Source organism: Bombus bifarius, unplaced genomic scaffold, assembly GCF_011952205.1.
Source record: "Bombus bifarius isolate JDL3187 unplaced genomic scaffold, Bbif_JDL3187 scf7180000009145, whole genome shotgun sequence".
NCBI lineage: Eukaryota > Metazoa > Arthropoda > Insecta > Hymenoptera > Apidae > Bombus > Bombus bifarius.
Genome location: NW_022884930.1, coordinates 1,922,171 through 1,939,709, shown reverse-complemented (window position 1 = coordinate 1,939,709; position 17,539 = coordinate 1,922,171). Strand labels below are relative to the sequence as shown.

Sequence of the window (17,539 nt, the reverse complement as noted above, 5' to 3'; positions counted from 1 at the left end):
AATGTACAAATACTATGATAATATTCAATGTAAAATATCGTTGTCAATATTTTACGAACGCCAATTCTACTATCATATATAATTTATTTAAATCGTTGCAATTTCACGGTGTTTTATGAAATGTATAACGAATTTAAAATAAAATCCATTACCTATTCACTGTCCATTAAGGAAACAAAAAAATTATAACTAATAAAAATAATAGTAATTTGAATATCTTAAATTTAAAAAGCTCTACTAGAAGTTGAAAATCATTAAATATGAATGGAAAACGATGAACAAAGAAAATAAATACGTGAGTAAGTATCATATGATCTGAATTTTGGCTTTCAATGCCGAGTGAAAACATCTGTGAAAGAGAGAGCTGCTTGGATTTAATACAAATAAAGATCTAGTCTAAAACAAATTAATATTGATTCAAAATCTTATACACTGAAGTTATTAAGCTCAGTACATAAGAATAAAAATCAAATGGTTGTATGTAACGATATGATAACATATCACATAATTTACAAAACGATCTAAATAATTTTTAAAAAATTTTTATAGGTAGAAGGTCAAAAGAAAGAAAAATTGAAAGTTTTATTCTGATATTCTGATATAAAATTATCCGTTATTTAATTATTACAATGAAATATATTTAACTTTTGTAAAACATTCAATATGAAAAATATCGGGCTATGTAAAGTCAGGGACTTTTATTATAGTAGCTATCCTTATACGTTTATATGATCATGGTTCGCTATACTTTTCAAATAATCATCTAGAGTGCACAACTTCAATTCATGAAAACGTTCAGAACGGTTCAGAGAGTTGGATTTGCTAGTTCGGAAATGAAAATTGTGGTGTAATTTGTAGTTGGTAGGTTACGTTTCTCTAAATAAATGGATATAATTGACAGATATGCAAAGAAATATTTATGGGAATACGTGGTACGTTTTTGAGAATGGAAAGTGTTGTAAAAATACAAAAATACAGTAAAATATCGTTGTTGTCTGTGCGGTGCATAGCATAGGATATGGTATCGCCATCCAAAATTCAACATCAGGAGCACAAGCAGCCATCAAGAGAAAATAAATTAAACAAACACTCACGTATGTCTAACATATATACAAATTTGTATTTATGTCGAAACAATTGATAATTGAGATTATTGAACTTTTATGAACAATTTCCTTTCGATGTACATACATACGTAATAAAACGTGCATTTGCATAAAAAATTATTTCTTCTATTATATTAACATAATATACGTATAGAATGATCTTTCCGCGCGTAATATACATATGTCTATTAATAAAAAGAACATGTGATATTTCATTTTTAATCAGCATATTCTCTTCTCTTACATGATGTATTATCTTGATATTTTTGTAAAACTGCTACAGACTTAAATCTGTTCAAAACTGTACGTTTTAATAGCATTTTAAAATTGTATTTTATCACAGGTATAGGAAAAAAGATAAAAAATTCTTATGACATTTCTGTGACATTTCAGATGTTCATACAAAGAAGGAATTGAAATCATTGGAAGGAAAGTCGTTTTACTTGGATATCAAGAATCATGCTACTACAACTAAAATAGAAGCTAAGATTAAAGATTTGGGAGGAGTAAGTGTTTAGTTATATGTAGATGGCATATATGAATGATGTGTTGTTACTTCATTGCATAGTTTCTCATAGTGTATTTGTAGTAACTCTTTTCTGACACATATATCCCCACTATGTCTCTCACATTTATTTAGTTTCTTGCTCATATTTGTGATATTTATCTTCTCTTTTGTTTTCCACCGCTTTCTATTATGACTTAGCCTATTAATATTAACTTTGCAAAGATATGATTTGTCATTTTCAGAAAAATTAATTTCTCTCATAATATTTTTTATTCATATCTATTTAAAATTTTTAGTTGAAGTTTAAAAGTTGAGATAATAAGAAATAATTTGGAAACATGTTTAATTGTTAACTCTCTGCTTATTGACAAACTGTTTTCCCTTGTACAATAATTAAAAATCACCGATATATCAAAAAGCAAACTGTATTTCGGACAATTTGAATATGGTACAGAAGGATTTTCGTAAAATATTTCTGTTGACAAACAACCGTTAAAAAACCGGGTCGTGTCACGCCATCTTTAGGAAAAGCTGAGAAGTAGAAGTGAAGTGGGGCAGATTCGTCGCTTTCAACTGTTGTGTTGTGGTTTGAAAAAACAAAAAATATGGACGCGAAAATACAGGGAAAAAGGATTTTCAAGTATTCAGCGAGGCTACCGTATTCATTTAGTCAGAGTATTCATCGGCGGAGAGCGAGCAAGAATGCAAAGCGCCGCCTCCAGGCTCGTCTGCCAAGCTGTTAACGGCGAATGGCCATTTTGTGCGTGACAGTTCTCCCCCGCGAGTAACGATCTTGTCGCGCGTCCCAGCGCTCTTTTCCTTTGCCTCCTTCCTTTCGTTTCACCGCTTGAGATATATCTCGACAAACTTCTCCCTTCAAACCCTGTACCGTGAATCGCATTTTAAATATTTTACAACGCGAAGTTCGAAATATTTGCGAATTCATAAACCGATAAACAGTGTGGTTCGAGGAAGTTGTTTTGTGTGAAGGTTTCATGCGTTTCAAGACCGCTTGACAGTAACTCAACATAAACTCACTGATTATTTTCATTACCATGAATTTCTTTCAAGAAATCCTTTTCAGTTGATTTCCCGATAAAAATTCCTTGAATTATTCCCTTCATTTGATCCCACGTGCTTCGTTATTGTCTTGATTGTGCGATTCGTAACATATTATTAGAACGGTGTGTAACAATGCGGCAACCATTGTTAACTACATGAGGATTTCCAACTACATACGCATGGCTCGCACTTCTGCGAATTCGATTGATAGTAGTGCGCTTAGTTGCGCTTGAGAAGAACACGAAATTGTTTGACGTCAGCATACCGCGATGTAAACGTGTGTATTTGTGCATCCGTCAACGGGTCACTTATCACCGGGCATCCACACATTACGTATCCTTTTGATGCAACTTCCAATTTTTTTCCCGTGAGTTCAATCACTATAAAGCCGGCAAACTTTTCTTCTTTGTTCTTGCTATTTTCTTCTCCTTATTTCTACCTTTTTCGCTTTTGGTCTTGCTATCTTTCTCAATTTGTTTTGTATTTCATTTTACTTTTACATTATTCATTGTAATTAATCTATAGTTCTAGCAATCTTATTTAAGTTTTATTTATAATTTTCTAGGTAATAGAATTATTTTTAATACGGAGTGTAGACCTGGTGATTAGTGACAGAGTAGACAAGACTGGTTACATAAATTTTGAAAAACATAAATGGGGTTGTGCCAGTGGAGGCAGCGGGGGACCTCCCTCGCTGAGGAGTTTAGAAACTCCAACCCCCATGCCAACTCCTCCAACATCATTTTTTAGTCCTGAATGCCCCTTGTCTAATACAACCAATCTACGGGGTCAAACTACCCAAAGATCTGTGAGTACCATGTCAAAGTAAAATTTCACCTCTACTTTTTATACAACTGAATTTTGTGCTTTGTAATCTATGTACTATTTTTTAGAAATCGCGGGTGGAGGCAATGTTGGAGCGTGCTCTGATACAGCCACAACAGTGTTCCGTGGATCCACTCTACAACGCTCAAAATTGGGGAATTCCTATTTGGGCAATTGATAAACTTCAGTCTTGGCTTGACAAAATCTACTCATCTGTTAAAGACACGAATCATTTGAAACAATTAAGACACTCACATCAACAGAGTTCAACTAAAGATATAAAGGTCAGACACCTCAAGGGTCCTTATTTGAAATTTGAATCCTTTCAGAGGTATGTTATTTAACATAAGATCTCTATAACTATACGTCAAATTATTCTAATATACAATGACATATTGACATAGGAATACTAGACCTGTATTTGTTGAACTACCTGTGTGGCCAACATTGAATTTTCACGGTGATCCAGGCTCTTGTCCTTTCAATACGAAGAGACGAGAAAAACTGGAAAAATTAGGGAAAGAAGTAAAAGAAAACAGGGAAGGTATTCCGGCTATCAACCAAGAGGAGGTAATGTTTGATACACATATTTATGTTGTATAAAGTTTGATCGTTAGACGCAAAACATTATATTGAATGTGAATAGAAAAAAGAAATGACTCGGCGACCACGAGCAACTGTCCGCACTCGAAGAACAGAACAATTAGCTTCCGGTTATTGTGAAATTTGCCGTATTAGATATAGAGATCTGGCCAAACATGTGCAAAGCGATCAGCATCTTAGCTTTGTTCAAAATGATGATAATTTCTTGTCTTTGGATAAATTGATCAATGCAGGAGCCAATGTAGAAGCGTTTTTAAAACTAAACAGAGGAAAAAATATAGAGTACGTAAAATATATTAATAATTAAATCACTTCTTTAACAATAAGTGTTAAAGTATTGCTTAATATTTTTTTGTAGAAAAGATTGCAATTTGTTTTCCAATGGGGATCGTAATCTTCATGACACAGTATTGCCAGAAGGGAAGGTTAATAGAAATGCAAAAAGTTTAGGGGATTTTGACGTTGGAGACATAAAGATGGTACAACGTAATGGCGCACGTCGGAATCTCAGTTTAAGATTAAACTCCTCTCATAATTTACGTACACGTACAAGACACGAAAGCGGCCATTTATTAAGATCAAAAGGTAGTCCCTGGCATGAAGCCGATAAAACGGAGAAGTTCTATGACGAATTCGAAGGTTTTACTATCAAAAAGCGAGCGAAAGGGACAATTTGGATCGAAGAAGATGAACCAGGAGACAAATATATAGAAGAACATGAATTAAAAGAATCTAAGCAAAATGAATACAAAATTAAAACATTTTCGGCGGAATTAGAAGAAAAATGTTGTAATGAGAAAAATTGTGAAACATATAACAAACTTAAAGATACTAACAATCAGGACATACAAAGGACAATAAATTGTAATAACGAAGAAAATAGTATTGGAAATGACCCTGAACGCATCAAACAAGAACAAACTCTTCCAAAGAATAAAAATCATGATCAAATTAATGGAAACATAAAAAATGGTTGTAATGAAAATCTTTTAAGTACAAATGATAACAGTCGTATTAAACCTTGTAAAGTTTCGCCTGGAAACGAAACTTTAAAAGAATTGACTTGCAAATTACAGTTAGAAAATACTCCATCAAGTGCAAAAAGGTTATCAGAGCACAATGATATCAATACAGGCACAATCTGTAATGGTCATTCTGTAAGGGATGAACAGAAAATTAATAGAACACTGAATAATACAGAAAAGAACGAAGTAGCAAAAGAAGAGAAATCAAAATGTTGCAAGTCAAATAGAAGAGGTAGTCGGAGCGTCAGAGGACGGCACAGGTTGTCCGTTGAAGAACGTTTGATTGAAGATAATCGTGCATATTATAAAGTGGAAGTGTTAGGAAGTAAGTTAAGATCGAGTGTATTGTCAAACAATAATTCTCAATGTACAGTTCAAAAGGATGGGGATAGTGAAGAAAAGAAGGAAGTGCCATCTAGTGAAAAACCAGTAGTTGTACGATTTAAACGTGTAAGAAAGTCGGAACTATCATTACTAAGCGATGAAGCGGAGTCTTTTATGTTTAGGGAACTTAAACGAGATGATTCGAGTGAAATAGGCGATGACGAACAGAGTAGCGTATTACCAAGGGATACTGAAAGTGAGTGCAACGTTAGCGGCAATTCTATCTGTCCTAGTTCATTCTTAACTTCTAGTTCACCTGCAAAATCGGAAACTACCGAAGACGATTCTCAAGACTCTTTAAGTTTGGGAAGAGCTAGAAAAAAAAGACGGACACAAGCAGAAGCGCTGATCAAAGATAATGTTGATTATTACAAATTCGAAACTCCTGGGAGCAGATTAAGGTATCAGGCACCTCTAACTGGTATTAAAGAAAATCAGGAAAAAATAGAAGGTAATATTGTCGAAAAAGGTATAGAAATAGCAAAGGTGTATCCGTCCAAACCCTCACCAGAAGTTGAAAAAATGCAATTTTCTTTTGAAGCCGTACCAAAGTCTGAACCATGGTATCAAACGTATCAGCGGCAAGATGAAGGAGCAGAATTTTGGCACTATTTTAGCGAAGGGGACTCACAAAAGCCATTTCTTTTACCATATGAAATTGAAAATTTTCACGAAATTTTGATAAAAAACCAAAATAGAGCGGAAAATAAAAGAAAAGGTCGCGGACGGAGTATAGGTTGTATTGGACGATCTCCTAGGAAAAGCCCTCGTTGTCATGCTTCCACATTAGCTATTATGTCAACAATTATAAGAAAAAGAGAACAACAGCAACAACAATCTTCGAATTTGTACACGATAGATGAATGCCAATCCATCAGGTCACATGCAAATACTCCCAGACCTGATCAGAAAACTGAGTTGAAATCTGATGTGGATGAAGATCTAAAAGAAATGGTAAAAAGTATCGATGAGATGCTTAATAACGCAAACGACAGTTTCGAGTTGATTGAATCGTTCGAGCCAGATACAACACAGATGGAATTGAATTTTTATGAACCAAATATCCCAAGAGGACCACCTCCAAACTTGCTTGAATTATTGGACAGTTGTCACGATATCGTAAACTGTTTAGAAAATTCATCATGTGCAAGTTCCGAGTGTGGTGAGGGAAGTGTCGAGTCACCTTTAAAACGAAGAAAGAAGAGGAAAAATAGAACCGGATGGCCTGGAATTAAAATGAAGAGAAGACTCCAAAGCAAACCTCTGGCAGACATAAACTGTGACAGGGAAAACCTAGTGGAGAAAAATATAGGGCAAAGCGAGAAGGATTGTAATGTGCAGGTCACGAATATGTCTAACAGATTAACGGAAGAAGGTAATATTAAAATAGCTACATCCGTTACGAGTTCCATCACAGAAGATGAACAGTCATTAGGCTTCGGCCAGAGGAAGGACGACGGACGTTTATTCGAAGTGTATACTTCGAATATTTCTTCTAATACGTGTCACGACGAAAACGAGAAGAAAGACGTAAGTATAGCGGTTCCTGATAATTCCATGTTACATACAACAAATGCTGAATCCTGCACAGGTTCACTTACATCTGATATATGCAACGAGACTGACAGGAATTTCATATTGAACAAAGACTATGGATTCAGAAAAAATTTGTCGAAGATCGAAGAAATGTCAGAAAATGATCACGGAAACGATGAAAATCACGAGAACGTGTTTCGGAAAGATGTTCATTCTATATCGGAACGTCGCTTTATCTCGAACGCAACCATCAAGAAACGACAACATGACAACACATCTTCTGAAACTTGCGAATCTCGTGTAGAACTCGAAAATCATGAGATATTGTGTAGAAAGGACGCCGAGACCAAAATTGTTTCAAGGAAACATCATAATACTAACGGATTACCGAGAAAGAGGCAACAGAAGACTCATTCTGAAAACTCTGACTCTGAAATTGAACAGCATCATCGCCTCCATCATCATCACCATCATCACCTCCACCATAGTAATGTATATAAAAGGAACAGAGTAACTTCGCGAAAACGAATTTGCGCGAAGAAACGGACGAGAAAAACTGACATATCTTCAGATACAGTGTTCGAAGATGAGAATTGTAAAAAGGATTCCTATTTAAGTATTACATGTAGAAAGCAACAAACTATAAAAGGTACAAAACGACGAGCCGATACCATGTCATCGGAAACACAAGATTCTGAAGTCGATTGTGCATTATCGGGACATGTCAGTCCTACGATTATAGCTACTTCAGAACTTGAACAAAGACGTTCGAGTATTGAGTTTCAACCAGTTGTTAGAATGATGAAGATTGACGATCAAGTTGAAATGGACCACAGTATTCTCTCGGTAACGATTGCAAGCAACAGACGGTTAAGAAGTTCCAGTTCTCCGAGATCGAATACTCAACCGCCGAAAAAACGTTTAAAGACCAACCGTGGTCAATTCGGAAGGTGGTTAAAAAGTAGCTGAAATCCTCAATACGACTTTCGTTATAGTTTAAATTTTAAAATCGAGATTCAGTCTTTTATACGATCTCGTTGTTAAAATTTAATCTATATGTTCTACCAACATGTAAATTATGTATAAAATATTTGTGTATGTAGAATAGTATTTAACACTACTGGCGCACCATCGATAGGGTTTTATTAATATTTTCCTTCATGTCCTTTTCCGATTTCTAAAGTTCTATTAAGAACCTTGTACATTGGATATTTTGGTGCAGTCTTTGCGTTCTTGAATCAGAAAGTTGGCGTATGTATATATATCTGTGTTTAAAGAAAGTACTTTCTTTTATTTTCTTATTTCGGTATATGTACAAAAAATGTGTACATCTAAAAGAAATTATTTTTATTTGTAAAACCAGGCTTTAGAATGCGCTGTGCTGTAAACAAGCTTCATTATAGCAAATCATAATTTTCTGTCACAAAACGCATCATTGAGTGTAAGATATAATTCAATATATATGTATGTATATATATGTTATGTATATATATACATATATATATACATTGAATTCCTTTGCGAGAGTATATCTAAATATTTTATTTCAATGAAAAATAATGTAAGCCTTTCGCGATTTCAAAAAAGAGATGACTATTAAAGATATGAATTTTCCATTAAAAATGACAACGAGATTCTACATGCTCCTAACCTATCTTGATTTATATTATACTTCGTTATTGTGTAATATACAAAAATAGTATTGTGTTTGACTTAAATTTTATTAGATAAGATATTATATAATATCTAGAGCAACAAATTGTTTAAATAATATATTATATTTTCGATTATTTTAAGTTCTCGCGTTCCATAAACGTATTCTTCAAATCTGCGAGTTTTTTTTTCTTTTGTCTCTTCTTAATGGAATCTTTTTTCATTAATCGTTCCTGTTGACTTTCCAGAGAATCCAGACCATTCACTAAATTATCTAATTTTCTTAACAATATCTCTCTAGCAATTTTTCTATTTTGTTCTAAACTTCTAGTTTGGTGACATTTTATAACTAATCCTGTAGGTTTGTGTTTTAAAATTACTGCATTATTCGTCTTGTTAGTTGCTTGACCGCCAGGTCCAGATCCTCTAACATGTTGTTCTTGTAAATCATTTTCTTCTAGCCTGGGTACTTTTGAATAATCCAAGAAGCGATTGTATGATTTATATCGAATTTGTTCCTGGCTATTTAATAGGTTACTCCAATTGTTCTTGACTTCACGACATAAAAATCCGTACATTTTTTTAACAATCAATGGCGATATATGAGTATCATAAGATTGATTATTATATGCTCTATTTAACAGCTTCAGCATTGCTATAAACAATATATAATTATATTTGTTCAATTTCACTATAACGAACTATAGATTTACAATACTCGCTGATTTTGTAGAAGTTTTTGTCCTTTCTGAAAAAAATAACCTTTACGTTAAGTAATGTATATTGTTTTACTTTATTTAAACGCATTTGCAACTGGAAGTTTATAACAAAAATGCATTATATTTTATGATTACTTACTTGCAATTGAAAGTCAATCTCTATTTGATCAATTAAATGCTTATTTTGTTTAAAATTTTTACGAATTCTGTATCGAAAATATTCTTTGTCTGTATACTTCAAATTATCACCATAGCGCAATAAATCTTTGTATAATTTTAAAATCGTTTGTCTCATTTTATACTTTTATTTTAAAATTACAATTTTTCTGACGTTCGTTAAACTATTAGATTATTAGATTTTCTGATCATTAAAACTACGAATCGTCCTAACCTCCCAATGTTAGCGTTGCGTATTACTACTAAGGGATAAATCATCCGATCAAGTTTTTTCTAATATTTTAACATATATATGTATAAACACGCCCAAATAATCACAGTTGCAATTTTTCAGTTACAAAAAAAATATATGATTAATTCTTTTGATTACATTTAACTTTATCACTAATGTTATTACCATTACTAATTTATTAATAATTTTATTAAAATATTTTGATACCAATTTTATTTTTACAAATAGATTTAACATAAAAGAATAAATAAATTACACGTTAGTATACAAAGTAATAATTTATTTAAAAAGTTGTACTTTTGAATAAAAAACATTTGAAAAATTATTTGGTTTGTAAATATGATTTCCTATATTAATCCCATATAAACGAACGTTGCGCTGTTATAATTCTTGAAATTCCATTTCAAACAGTTTTTTAATTACATCATTCATTTGTAACTCTTCTGTTATTTCAATTATTAACTCCTCTATCAATTTATCAGATATCCTGTTTAAAAATATTTTTATCATTTAAAATTTGTAAGAAATATATAGGATAGTATACTCACCATGCCACGATATCCCATGGTTTATTTTGTGTATTGCTAGAATACATTGGCTTTGATTGACACAATTTTTTATATTCACATCTGTATGTTAGAAATAGTAATTCAGTTTCTTCTGAAATAGCAAGCTGCACTCCATTTTTGATGTTTGAATCAGTAACCTTTCCGTTATGAATAATCTAGAAATTTTGTTAAAAAACATATATAATTTCTATCTATTCTAATTAGATGGAGTATATTATGTCACATACTTTTAGTGCTGTTTCATAATCTACTTGACACGAAGCATCACAATGTGTCATTTTAGGAACTTTGCCCATAGAAGATATACAAATTAATTGTACATTTTCATTGTGTCTTTTAATTTCAGATAAGCTGTCGCAATTCATAAAATATTCAATTTTATTGTGCTTAATGAAGATGTATTTTTATTACTGTATTCTATTTACCCATTAAGATTACAATGTGATTGTTCATAACTGGTTTTTGTTAAAGAAGCTTTAGTATCACAATCTTTAGGTGACTGATATTTTTGTAAAAATTCTCTTAATGTTTCCACAGACGTTTCCGAAACAGGTTGCATCTCCAATTCATTTTTCTATAATATAATTCACAATAGTGAATATTAAATAATATATTAATTTTCATTATATATATATGCATATATGTATATATAATATAAAATAAACTGCAATGAGTGTTACCTTTTTTGATACAAGAGCCACTAAGTCGTTTATTACAGGAGCTAGTGCAACCAAATGCTCCTTGGGAATTGTAGTTACTTTTTTAATTAAATCATCCTCCTCGTTAGTAAAATTGTTTGCTTCAATATTTACTCCTTTGCTTTTCGTATTTTTCGCCTCTCGCATTTCTGTAGATGTCCTTTTACGTATTGCAACCGATTGTTGTCCACTATTTGTTTCAGGTTTACGCTTAGTTCGAATTTCTATATTACTATCCTATTTTATAAAACCCAATGTTTTGTTAAATCCTCCTTAAGATATTTTATTTTTAATATGTCTTACATTTTCAGAATCTATCGTTAATCCATCCATCACAGTTCGAATGTCATCTTCTTTAGAATTATTTATATTTTTCGTGGAATCAATCTGAACAACGTCCCTGGAAGATGTTGTACGCGTTATAGGACTAGGATATAGTAGTTCTGGTAACGTATAATCCTGAGCGTATAGATTTCCGATTTCCTTAGTATTATTCTCATTTTCTTTCTGATAAGTATAGCCTGCAAAATATACACTTAAAGTTATAACATATTTAGAATAATATGTACCAAGTAATATAAAACCTGAAATAATTTTCGTATACTTTTTCTTCTTATATCGTTTCTTCTCTTTAGATTACCCTTAGACATTTTAACATCCATGCTGTACATGCTTAACCGATTAGATAGATTCTTGCGATTGCAACGCCCTTTGTTAGGTAAAAATATTGGTGCAGTAGTGATTACAGGTTGTACATTCTTGTGACTTGTGGATCCATATCTACTTTCTAAATTTAACTTTAATTTAGATAAAATAGCATCACATTTATTTTGAAGATTCTTCCCCTGCAGAAGAATACATTTTTAATAAATTGTATAATTTATAAATATTAATAATAAAATTTCCTATTTAAGCATTACCAACGGTATAATTGTAGTATCTCCTGAACAGAAATAGTAAGTAGAAATCTCAACTTTATCACAAATATTTATCAGATTGTAGACAACCTGTAACACATCTTGAAGTTTTGTAGAATGACCCTCAAGAATAGAGTTTGGAATATGTTTATAATAAGCAGTTAGAGCTTGTATTAATAATTGATGTGCAGCAACCAGCTTTTGCTTTATCATATCTTGATGAAATACAATATTCTTATATTGTTTTAATCCTAGTCTGGGAGAAATAGCTCTGATATGTCTTTGAATGCTTGTAACAAGTCTGTTAAGATTGTACAAATAATTTCTTGAAAATCTTATGGAAAATTCTAGTGTTTGCTGTTGTCTTCTTTTCAAATCACTATCACCATCTGGTAAAGGAATTCTGCATAATCTAAATGATATTTCATCTAGTAGTTCAGCAATTTTCTTTTGCATCGATAATAGTTTCTGTATGGTAAATGGATCTGGTTGTATATAAACAATATCATCTTTGTTATTACTTGAATCTGTATCAGAATTATTCTCAAAATGGTTGGTTGCACGAAGAAGTTGGTTTGTATAACATTTTTTCTCTGTGATAGAAGAATCTGACAAAGACTTTTTAGCCTTAGATTTAAAAACTGTTTTCTGTCCTTCAGATTCACTATACATATAAATATTACTGCCCCGAGAAGTTGGAACTGAAACATTAGTTTTACATGTACTCCTATTCTTTGTTAACGTTTTCTCCTTTGAATAATTGTCCCCGATGCTGTTTACCTAACGTAGATGAATTAATGAAAATTTGACGTAAGTTAGAACAATATAGTGAATTAACACATTATGGTACACATAACATAGATCAAAATAAAAGCTTCAAAACACTTACTTTTGTATAAATCACTTCATTTTTAACATTAGATTTAGGATTTCGAATTCCTTTACTTCGTTCAGGGAGGGCATCTTCTTCAAGTCTTTTAAGTTCTCTATCTACATTTTGCATATTTTCTTGCAACAGGTCTTTCATATTTTGTATAGAATAGTCAACATCTTTTTTGTCAAACCTCAAACTATTTAACTCCTGTTCTTTAACGAATGAAGCCCATATACGTTCCTCATCCTCTTTGCGTCTGTGTCTCTGTACATTTCTTACTATGTGTTTAAAATGACTTTCAGGTATATACTATAACAAAAGATATTATTTTATATTAATGGTTTTTGCCATTTTAATTATTATATATATTTAAATATGCTTGCATGTTTATATATGTGTATATATATACATATATATATGTTTACATATACAAATACCTTAAAGCTATAATCTTCAGTTACTTCTAAAGAAAGAAAATGTTCTCTATCTTTATTGCTTATTTCATTGGTTGGTATATTTTCTACCATAAAAGACATTTTTTCTAGGATGAATTAAAATTTTGCAGAAGCGACAATCAAATCTTTTTGTTTACGCGACAGTATGGCAAAAATTATCTCAAAGGATGTGTGAACTCGAGGAAAATGGGTGTAACCCTATTTGTTTCGAATAGTAATATAGAAGAAAGTTAAAAAATTGTCTTCTATTCGGTTTTTGAACAGGAGTTAAATTAGCATCTTAACCTCGATCTTTTGACAACATACCAAAAATACTTCAGAGTATTCTTTTACATCGAAATTAGGCCTCTATTGAATGTTATATATTATATGTATCTATGTACATATATACGTATGTATGCATAGATGTTTAAAAATTAAAAACACACGTTTATAAATACACGTCTATTTTAGTTGATATAAATAATTTTTACTTATATTTAAAATAAAACACAATTTAGATTGTAATTTCTCAATGTTCAATTTCTTTAATACATCGGAAAATATTATATCAATACAAAAATTCTTTTGCTTCGTTAGAAATTACAATCAATTAAGTGCAGAAAACTACAGGAAACTTTACAATAGAAATATTTTGACAAATGATTCTTAATATGATTATGTATTAAAAACTAAGCAATTTTCTTTTAGTTGGACAAATTTTTAACTCATGAAGATTTACAGAATACAAATATAAATAAATAAGTTAAAATAGTATTGATAAAAGCTTGGGTGCGGTTAAGGCGTGCTACCATTTGTTAAGTATCATTGGATCAATACTCATGCGCGCAAGGATATAGAAAATACAAGTGTCATGGTTGTGAACGAGTTTTGTCCTGCGTATCTGAATAGTCTACCTGACGATCTATACCTTTGCGCGCTTGCTTTTCAAATTATCCAAGTAATCAGCATTACGATCAACCTTTATTATTCTTCTGTTATGATATCATTAATACATTGCTATACGTGCTCCCAAGAATTTCAAATCTCCTTATCTAAATATATTTAATCAACTATTTCTTAGAAACGACTAAATTTCTCTTAACAGTTTATTGTAAGTGACCGCAAAATTGTTGCTAAACCGTTAACCAATCCTTAGTTAGTTCGACGTGACGTCAGGAAATTCAGGCGCAGAATCACAATTCACCAGGCTCCCGATTACTTGCATGTTGTCGATTTTTCGCCTTTTATTACGCAAAACGTCTGGAAATTTAAATCTGATTTGGTAATGTATAAGAAGACAATTTCTTCATTCTTTCTGCAGATTTAATTTATTTTTATTTCTTTTTATTTTCTGTACTTGTCACATATCATTTTGTAATACTTATATTTTTACAATGATAAAATATGCCGAATAACAATTTAATATTATGGAATGATCTTAATGGTAACGAAAAACGATATGTTACTTTTCTGTTAAGAAACAAAACGATATTGCTGTATTTGCATTTTAAAACATATTAAATTTTCAAATTAATAGTCATTTAAACATTTTAAACAGTGTATTTCATTATATGAATATTTTATATTTCAATGTTTCTTCTATTTTTTATATCAGATGATGTTTTATTTGAATTGTTTCAAATTATAGTGTAATACCTTTTCAGATTTCCAAAACATGATATACATCTAAGAAAAGCTTTTTCTAAATAAGAAAGTAATTTATATCTCTGTGATTTCTGTTTGTGTGTGTGTGCAAAAAATTTTATATGTCATTGAATTTGCTAATATTTATGTCCTTATATATCAAGTAAACATACATTTTTTCAAAATGGCATCTACAGTATTAGTTAAATTATCAACTGTACCGTTTCCTCAAGTAAGTATCAGTTATATTTTATTTAAAATATAAATATTCATCTAAATAATACACATATTACTTTTAGGGAAAGAAATCACCATCAGAGAGAGATATAGTAACATTAACAGATAGGAATGAAGGATTGAATCAAAGTATAAGACATCAAACTATAAATATTGATAGAATAGCTCAACTGGAACAAAATATGAAATTTTTACAAGAACAACATCAAGCAACTTTGGTGGCTTTACACCAAGAAGTAGAATCATTACGTCAAAAAAATAGAGGTAAGCAGTAAATCATAACATTCTTTATCAATAATATGTTTGTTTCTCCATGGATAAATAAATCCCTAATACTTCGTAATTATGTGTAGATTTACAGTTTCAATTAGTATTCTCAAAAGGATCTACTTATGTACCTAGCAGTCCTTCTTCTCCTGAAGATAATGGAAGTGGGTTTGTGAAACCAAAGGTATGCTTTACAGTCTTGACGTGTTTCATGTAGATGTATATGCGTATATGCTCATGTGTGATATCAGGAACTTTAATTAGAAATTCTCTTTTACAGGGTAGCCCAGTATGTGTGAATGTTACACCATTACAAGTGGAACTTTTGGAGAAAGATTTACAAGATACCAAAATATCTTTACAAGTACTTAGAACAGAAAATCAGTATTTTTCTGAAATTATTGAAGAGCAGAAAAAGTTAGTAGTTGCAATAATTATCGGAAGTACTTAATTATAAATTATAAAAATAATTTTGTTCATTGCAGAAAGTTGAGTTCAATAGAAGAACAAAAGATAAATAAGAAGTCAATGATAGATGTAGGAATTCAAGTAGGACTTCATTCCCCTCGAGCACATTTAATTGCATGCTTTGAAGGCACAGAAGCAGCGATAAAACGATTACGCAAACAAAATGAGGAACAGAGAGAACAAATTGCAACATTGAAAGCAACATCACCAAATATGAATGGTAATAAAGGAGCTCGATCCCGTGACAGTAATAATAGTCATCATAGTCGCGGCTCACCTACAAGCACTATACAAGAACAAACTCCTCATATATTTCCACCATTACAGAGCTACTGGCATCACAAGTCATTTAGGTAATGAGGACTTAAAATGTTTATTACTATTTCAACATATATATATTTTACAGTTTATTTATAGTACCATATTGCAGGAACGGAAGAAATCGACACAATAAATCAGACCATCAGACGGAGATGGATTCGACTATGTTACCACAACTTCAAAATGGCAATATAAAATTAGATACGATGATGTTTGAATCTCTATGTTATCGATCTCGTGGTCATCGTAATTATTATCGCGATGAGAGTAATCGAAAATATAGAGGTAACATTTCACAAAAAGATCGTAGAGATAGTGAAAATCATCACCATCATCACCATCATCATCATCGACGAGATTACAAGGATAGGAGTTCTAAAAGTCATCAAAAAGAATTTCCAGATTCAGCAGAAGGATCTAGCGAAGCTGATAATTCTGCGGGTGGTAAATCATAAAACAAAAGTAGTCTGTTAATATACTAGTTATGTAGCAGACTTCCTATTCTTTACCTATATACGAACAATTACGAAAGACTCTAACAACGGTATATTTGTTAATAAAAGAACAATCTACGTTTTCTTATATCTGCTTTAATAAGATAGTATTAGTTATATGCATACAGCTTGGAGTAGGATAGTCGTAATATCAAATTAAAATTACGCAATCTTTAATGTAAAAATCTAGTCAAATTTTACTCATTATAGACTACTAATATAAAAACAAAATATTCGTGCTTAATGGATACAAAAGTATTAGCTTGTATGATTATTTCTGCTGTTACAAAATAAATAGAAAAATATATGACTGTACCATTTTTAATCAGAAAAGTGACAGTATATTTCTCTCCGACAGAAAATATGATCACAATGATGATTAGAAAGAATATGAAAATGAATAATAATAATAGTTACAATAATAGTAATAGTAATAATACAAATAACAATGAAAATGTTACAATCGATATTTGTGCAATGCTATGTTCTCAAGCTTTGAATGATAAAACCTTACACTTAATGTACACGTATGATATTTCAGTATTGTGTACATATATAATTTTCTTTTCTAGTATTATTTATATAAAATTGAGACTTAACATATAATTGAATGATTCAGTGATTATTTTTTGTTATATTTTTTAAATAATTTGACATAACATTTAATAAAATGTAAGTGATGTAAACATGAAAACTGTCCTGTAATGTTTATTTATTTAGTAAGATTGTAAAAAAATAATTAAATGTCAGTTTTTGTTTTATTTATTCTCTCCTTCACCTGAA

General features: G+C 31.1%; 4 protein-coding genes across 10 annotated transcripts; 2 read left to right on the top strand and 2 right to left on the bottom strand.

Moving 5' to 3' along the window:
- Nucleotides 1–786: 786 nt before the first annotated feature.
- On the top strand, nucleotides 787–8,182 carry LOC117214073. 5 transcript variants are annotated; one of them, XM_033459924.1, is made up of 8 exons: nucleotides 787–1,094; nucleotides 1,500–1,612; nucleotides 3,242–3,484; nucleotides 3,570–3,832; nucleotides 3,906–4,071; nucleotides 4,148–4,386; nucleotides 4,463–7,043; nucleotides 7,105–7,201. In XM_033459924.1, exons 1-8 carry the CDS (start codon nucleotides 1,019–1,021, stop codon nucleotides 7,153–7,155), a joined length of 3,732 nt encoding a protein of 1,243 aa, XP_033315815.1. In that variant the 5' UTR covers nucleotides 787–1,018; the 3' UTR covers nucleotides 7,156–7,201. The 5 variants fall into 5 exon arrangements, with proteins under 5 accessions (XP_033315815.1, XP_033315811.1, XP_033315814.1 ...); XM_033459920.1 differs by having other exon boundaries at nucleotides 788–1,094; nucleotides 4,463–8,182; XM_033459923.1 differs by lacking the exons at nucleotides 787–1,094; nucleotides 1,500–1,612 and adding an exon at nucleotides 2,242–2,374 and having other exon boundaries at nucleotides 4,463–8,182.
- A 137-nt stretch (nucleotides 8,183–8,319) lies between these two features.
- Nucleotides 8,320–9,980, bottom strand: LOC117214077 (probable peptide chain release factor C12orf65, mitochondrial). Its single transcript, XM_033459930.1, has 2 exons — nucleotides 9,561–9,980; nucleotides 8,320–9,450 (listed from the first exon to the last, which is right to left on the bottom strand). Exon 2 carries the CDS (start codon nucleotides 9,353–9,355, stop codon nucleotides 8,837–8,839), a length of 519 nt encoding a protein of 172 aa, XP_033315821.1. The 5' UTR covers nucleotides 9,356–9,450; nucleotides 9,561–9,980; the 3' UTR covers nucleotides 8,320–8,836.
- Nucleotides 9,981–10,089: 109 nt separating this feature from the next.
- Nucleotides 10,090–14,218, bottom strand: LOC117214075. 3 transcript variants are annotated; one of them, XM_033459926.1, is made up of 10 exons: nucleotides 14,135–14,218; nucleotides 12,904–13,197; nucleotides 12,018–12,794; nucleotides 11,702–11,942; nucleotides 11,401–11,618; nucleotides 11,080–11,334; nucleotides 10,825–10,973; nucleotides 10,627–10,750; nucleotides 10,379–10,554; nucleotides 10,090–10,317 (listed from the first exon to the last, which is right to left on the bottom strand). In XM_033459926.1, exons 1-10 carry the CDS (start codon nucleotides 14,135–14,137, stop codon nucleotides 10,212–10,214), a joined length of 2,343 nt encoding a protein of 780 aa, XP_033315817.1. In that variant the 5' UTR covers nucleotides 14,138–14,218; the 3' UTR covers nucleotides 10,090–10,211. The 3 variants fall into 3 exon arrangements, with proteins under 3 accessions (XP_033315817.1, XP_033315818.1, XP_033315816.1); XM_033459927.1 differs by lacking the exon at nucleotides 14,135–14,218 and adding an exon at nucleotides 13,650–13,781; XM_033459925.1 differs by lacking the exon at nucleotides 14,135–14,218 and adding an exon at nucleotides 13,326–13,424.
- Nucleotides 14,219–14,472: 254 nt separating this feature from the next.
- On the top strand, nucleotides 14,473–17,205 carry LOC117214076. The gene is made up of 7 exons (XM_033459929.1): nucleotides 14,473–14,607; nucleotides 14,990–15,201; nucleotides 15,269–15,470; nucleotides 15,560–15,657; nucleotides 15,754–15,890; nucleotides 15,959–16,294; nucleotides 16,372–17,205. Exons 2-7 carry the CDS (start codon nucleotides 15,154–15,156, stop codon nucleotides 16,715–16,717), a joined length of 1,167 nt encoding a protein of 388 aa, XP_033315820.1. The 5' UTR covers nucleotides 14,473–14,607; nucleotides 14,990–15,153; the 3' UTR covers nucleotides 16,718–17,205.
- The last annotated feature ends 334 nt before the right edge of the window (nucleotides 17,206–17,539 follow it).

Coding starts and splice junctions, on each gene's coding strand:
- LOC117214075 (XM_033459925.1), bottom strand. CDS start 13,424: ATGTCTTTTATGGTAGAAAATATACCAACCAATGAAATAAGCAATAAA. Junction 13,198..13,325: donor CTGAAGATTATAGCTTTAAG/GTATTTGTATAT, acceptor CTTTTGTTATAG/TATATACCTGAAAGTCATTT. Junction 11,335..11,400: donor TAACGATAGATTCTGAAAAT/GTAAGACATATT, acceptor TTTATAAAATAG/GATAGTAATATAGAAATTCG.
- LOC117214077 (XM_033459930.1), bottom strand. CDS start 9,355: ATGCTGAAGCTGTTAAATAGAGCATATAATAATCAATCTTATGATACT.
- LOC117214073 (XM_033459920.1), top strand. CDS start 1,019: ATGGTATCGCCATCCAAAATTCAACATCAGGAGCACAAGCAGCCATCA. Junction 1,613..3,241: donor AGATTAAAGATTTGGGAGGA/GTAAGTGTTTAG, acceptor ATAATTTTCTAG/GTAATAGAATTATTTTTAAT. Junction 4,387..4,462: donor AACAGAGGAAAAAATATAGA/GTACGTAAAATA, acceptor ATTTTTTTGTAG/AAAAGATTGCAATTTGTTTT.
- LOC117214076 (XM_033459929.1), top strand. CDS start 15,154: ATGGCATCTACAGTATTAGTTAAATTATCAACTGTACCGTTTCCTCAA. Junction 15,891..15,958: donor ATTATTGAAGAGCAGAAAAA/GTTAGTAGTTGC, acceptor TGTTCATTGCAG/AAAGTTGAGTTCAATAGAAG. Junction 16,295..16,371: donor TGGCATCACAAGTCATTTAG/GTAATGAGGACT, acceptor ACCATATTGCAG/GAACGGAAGAAATCGACACA.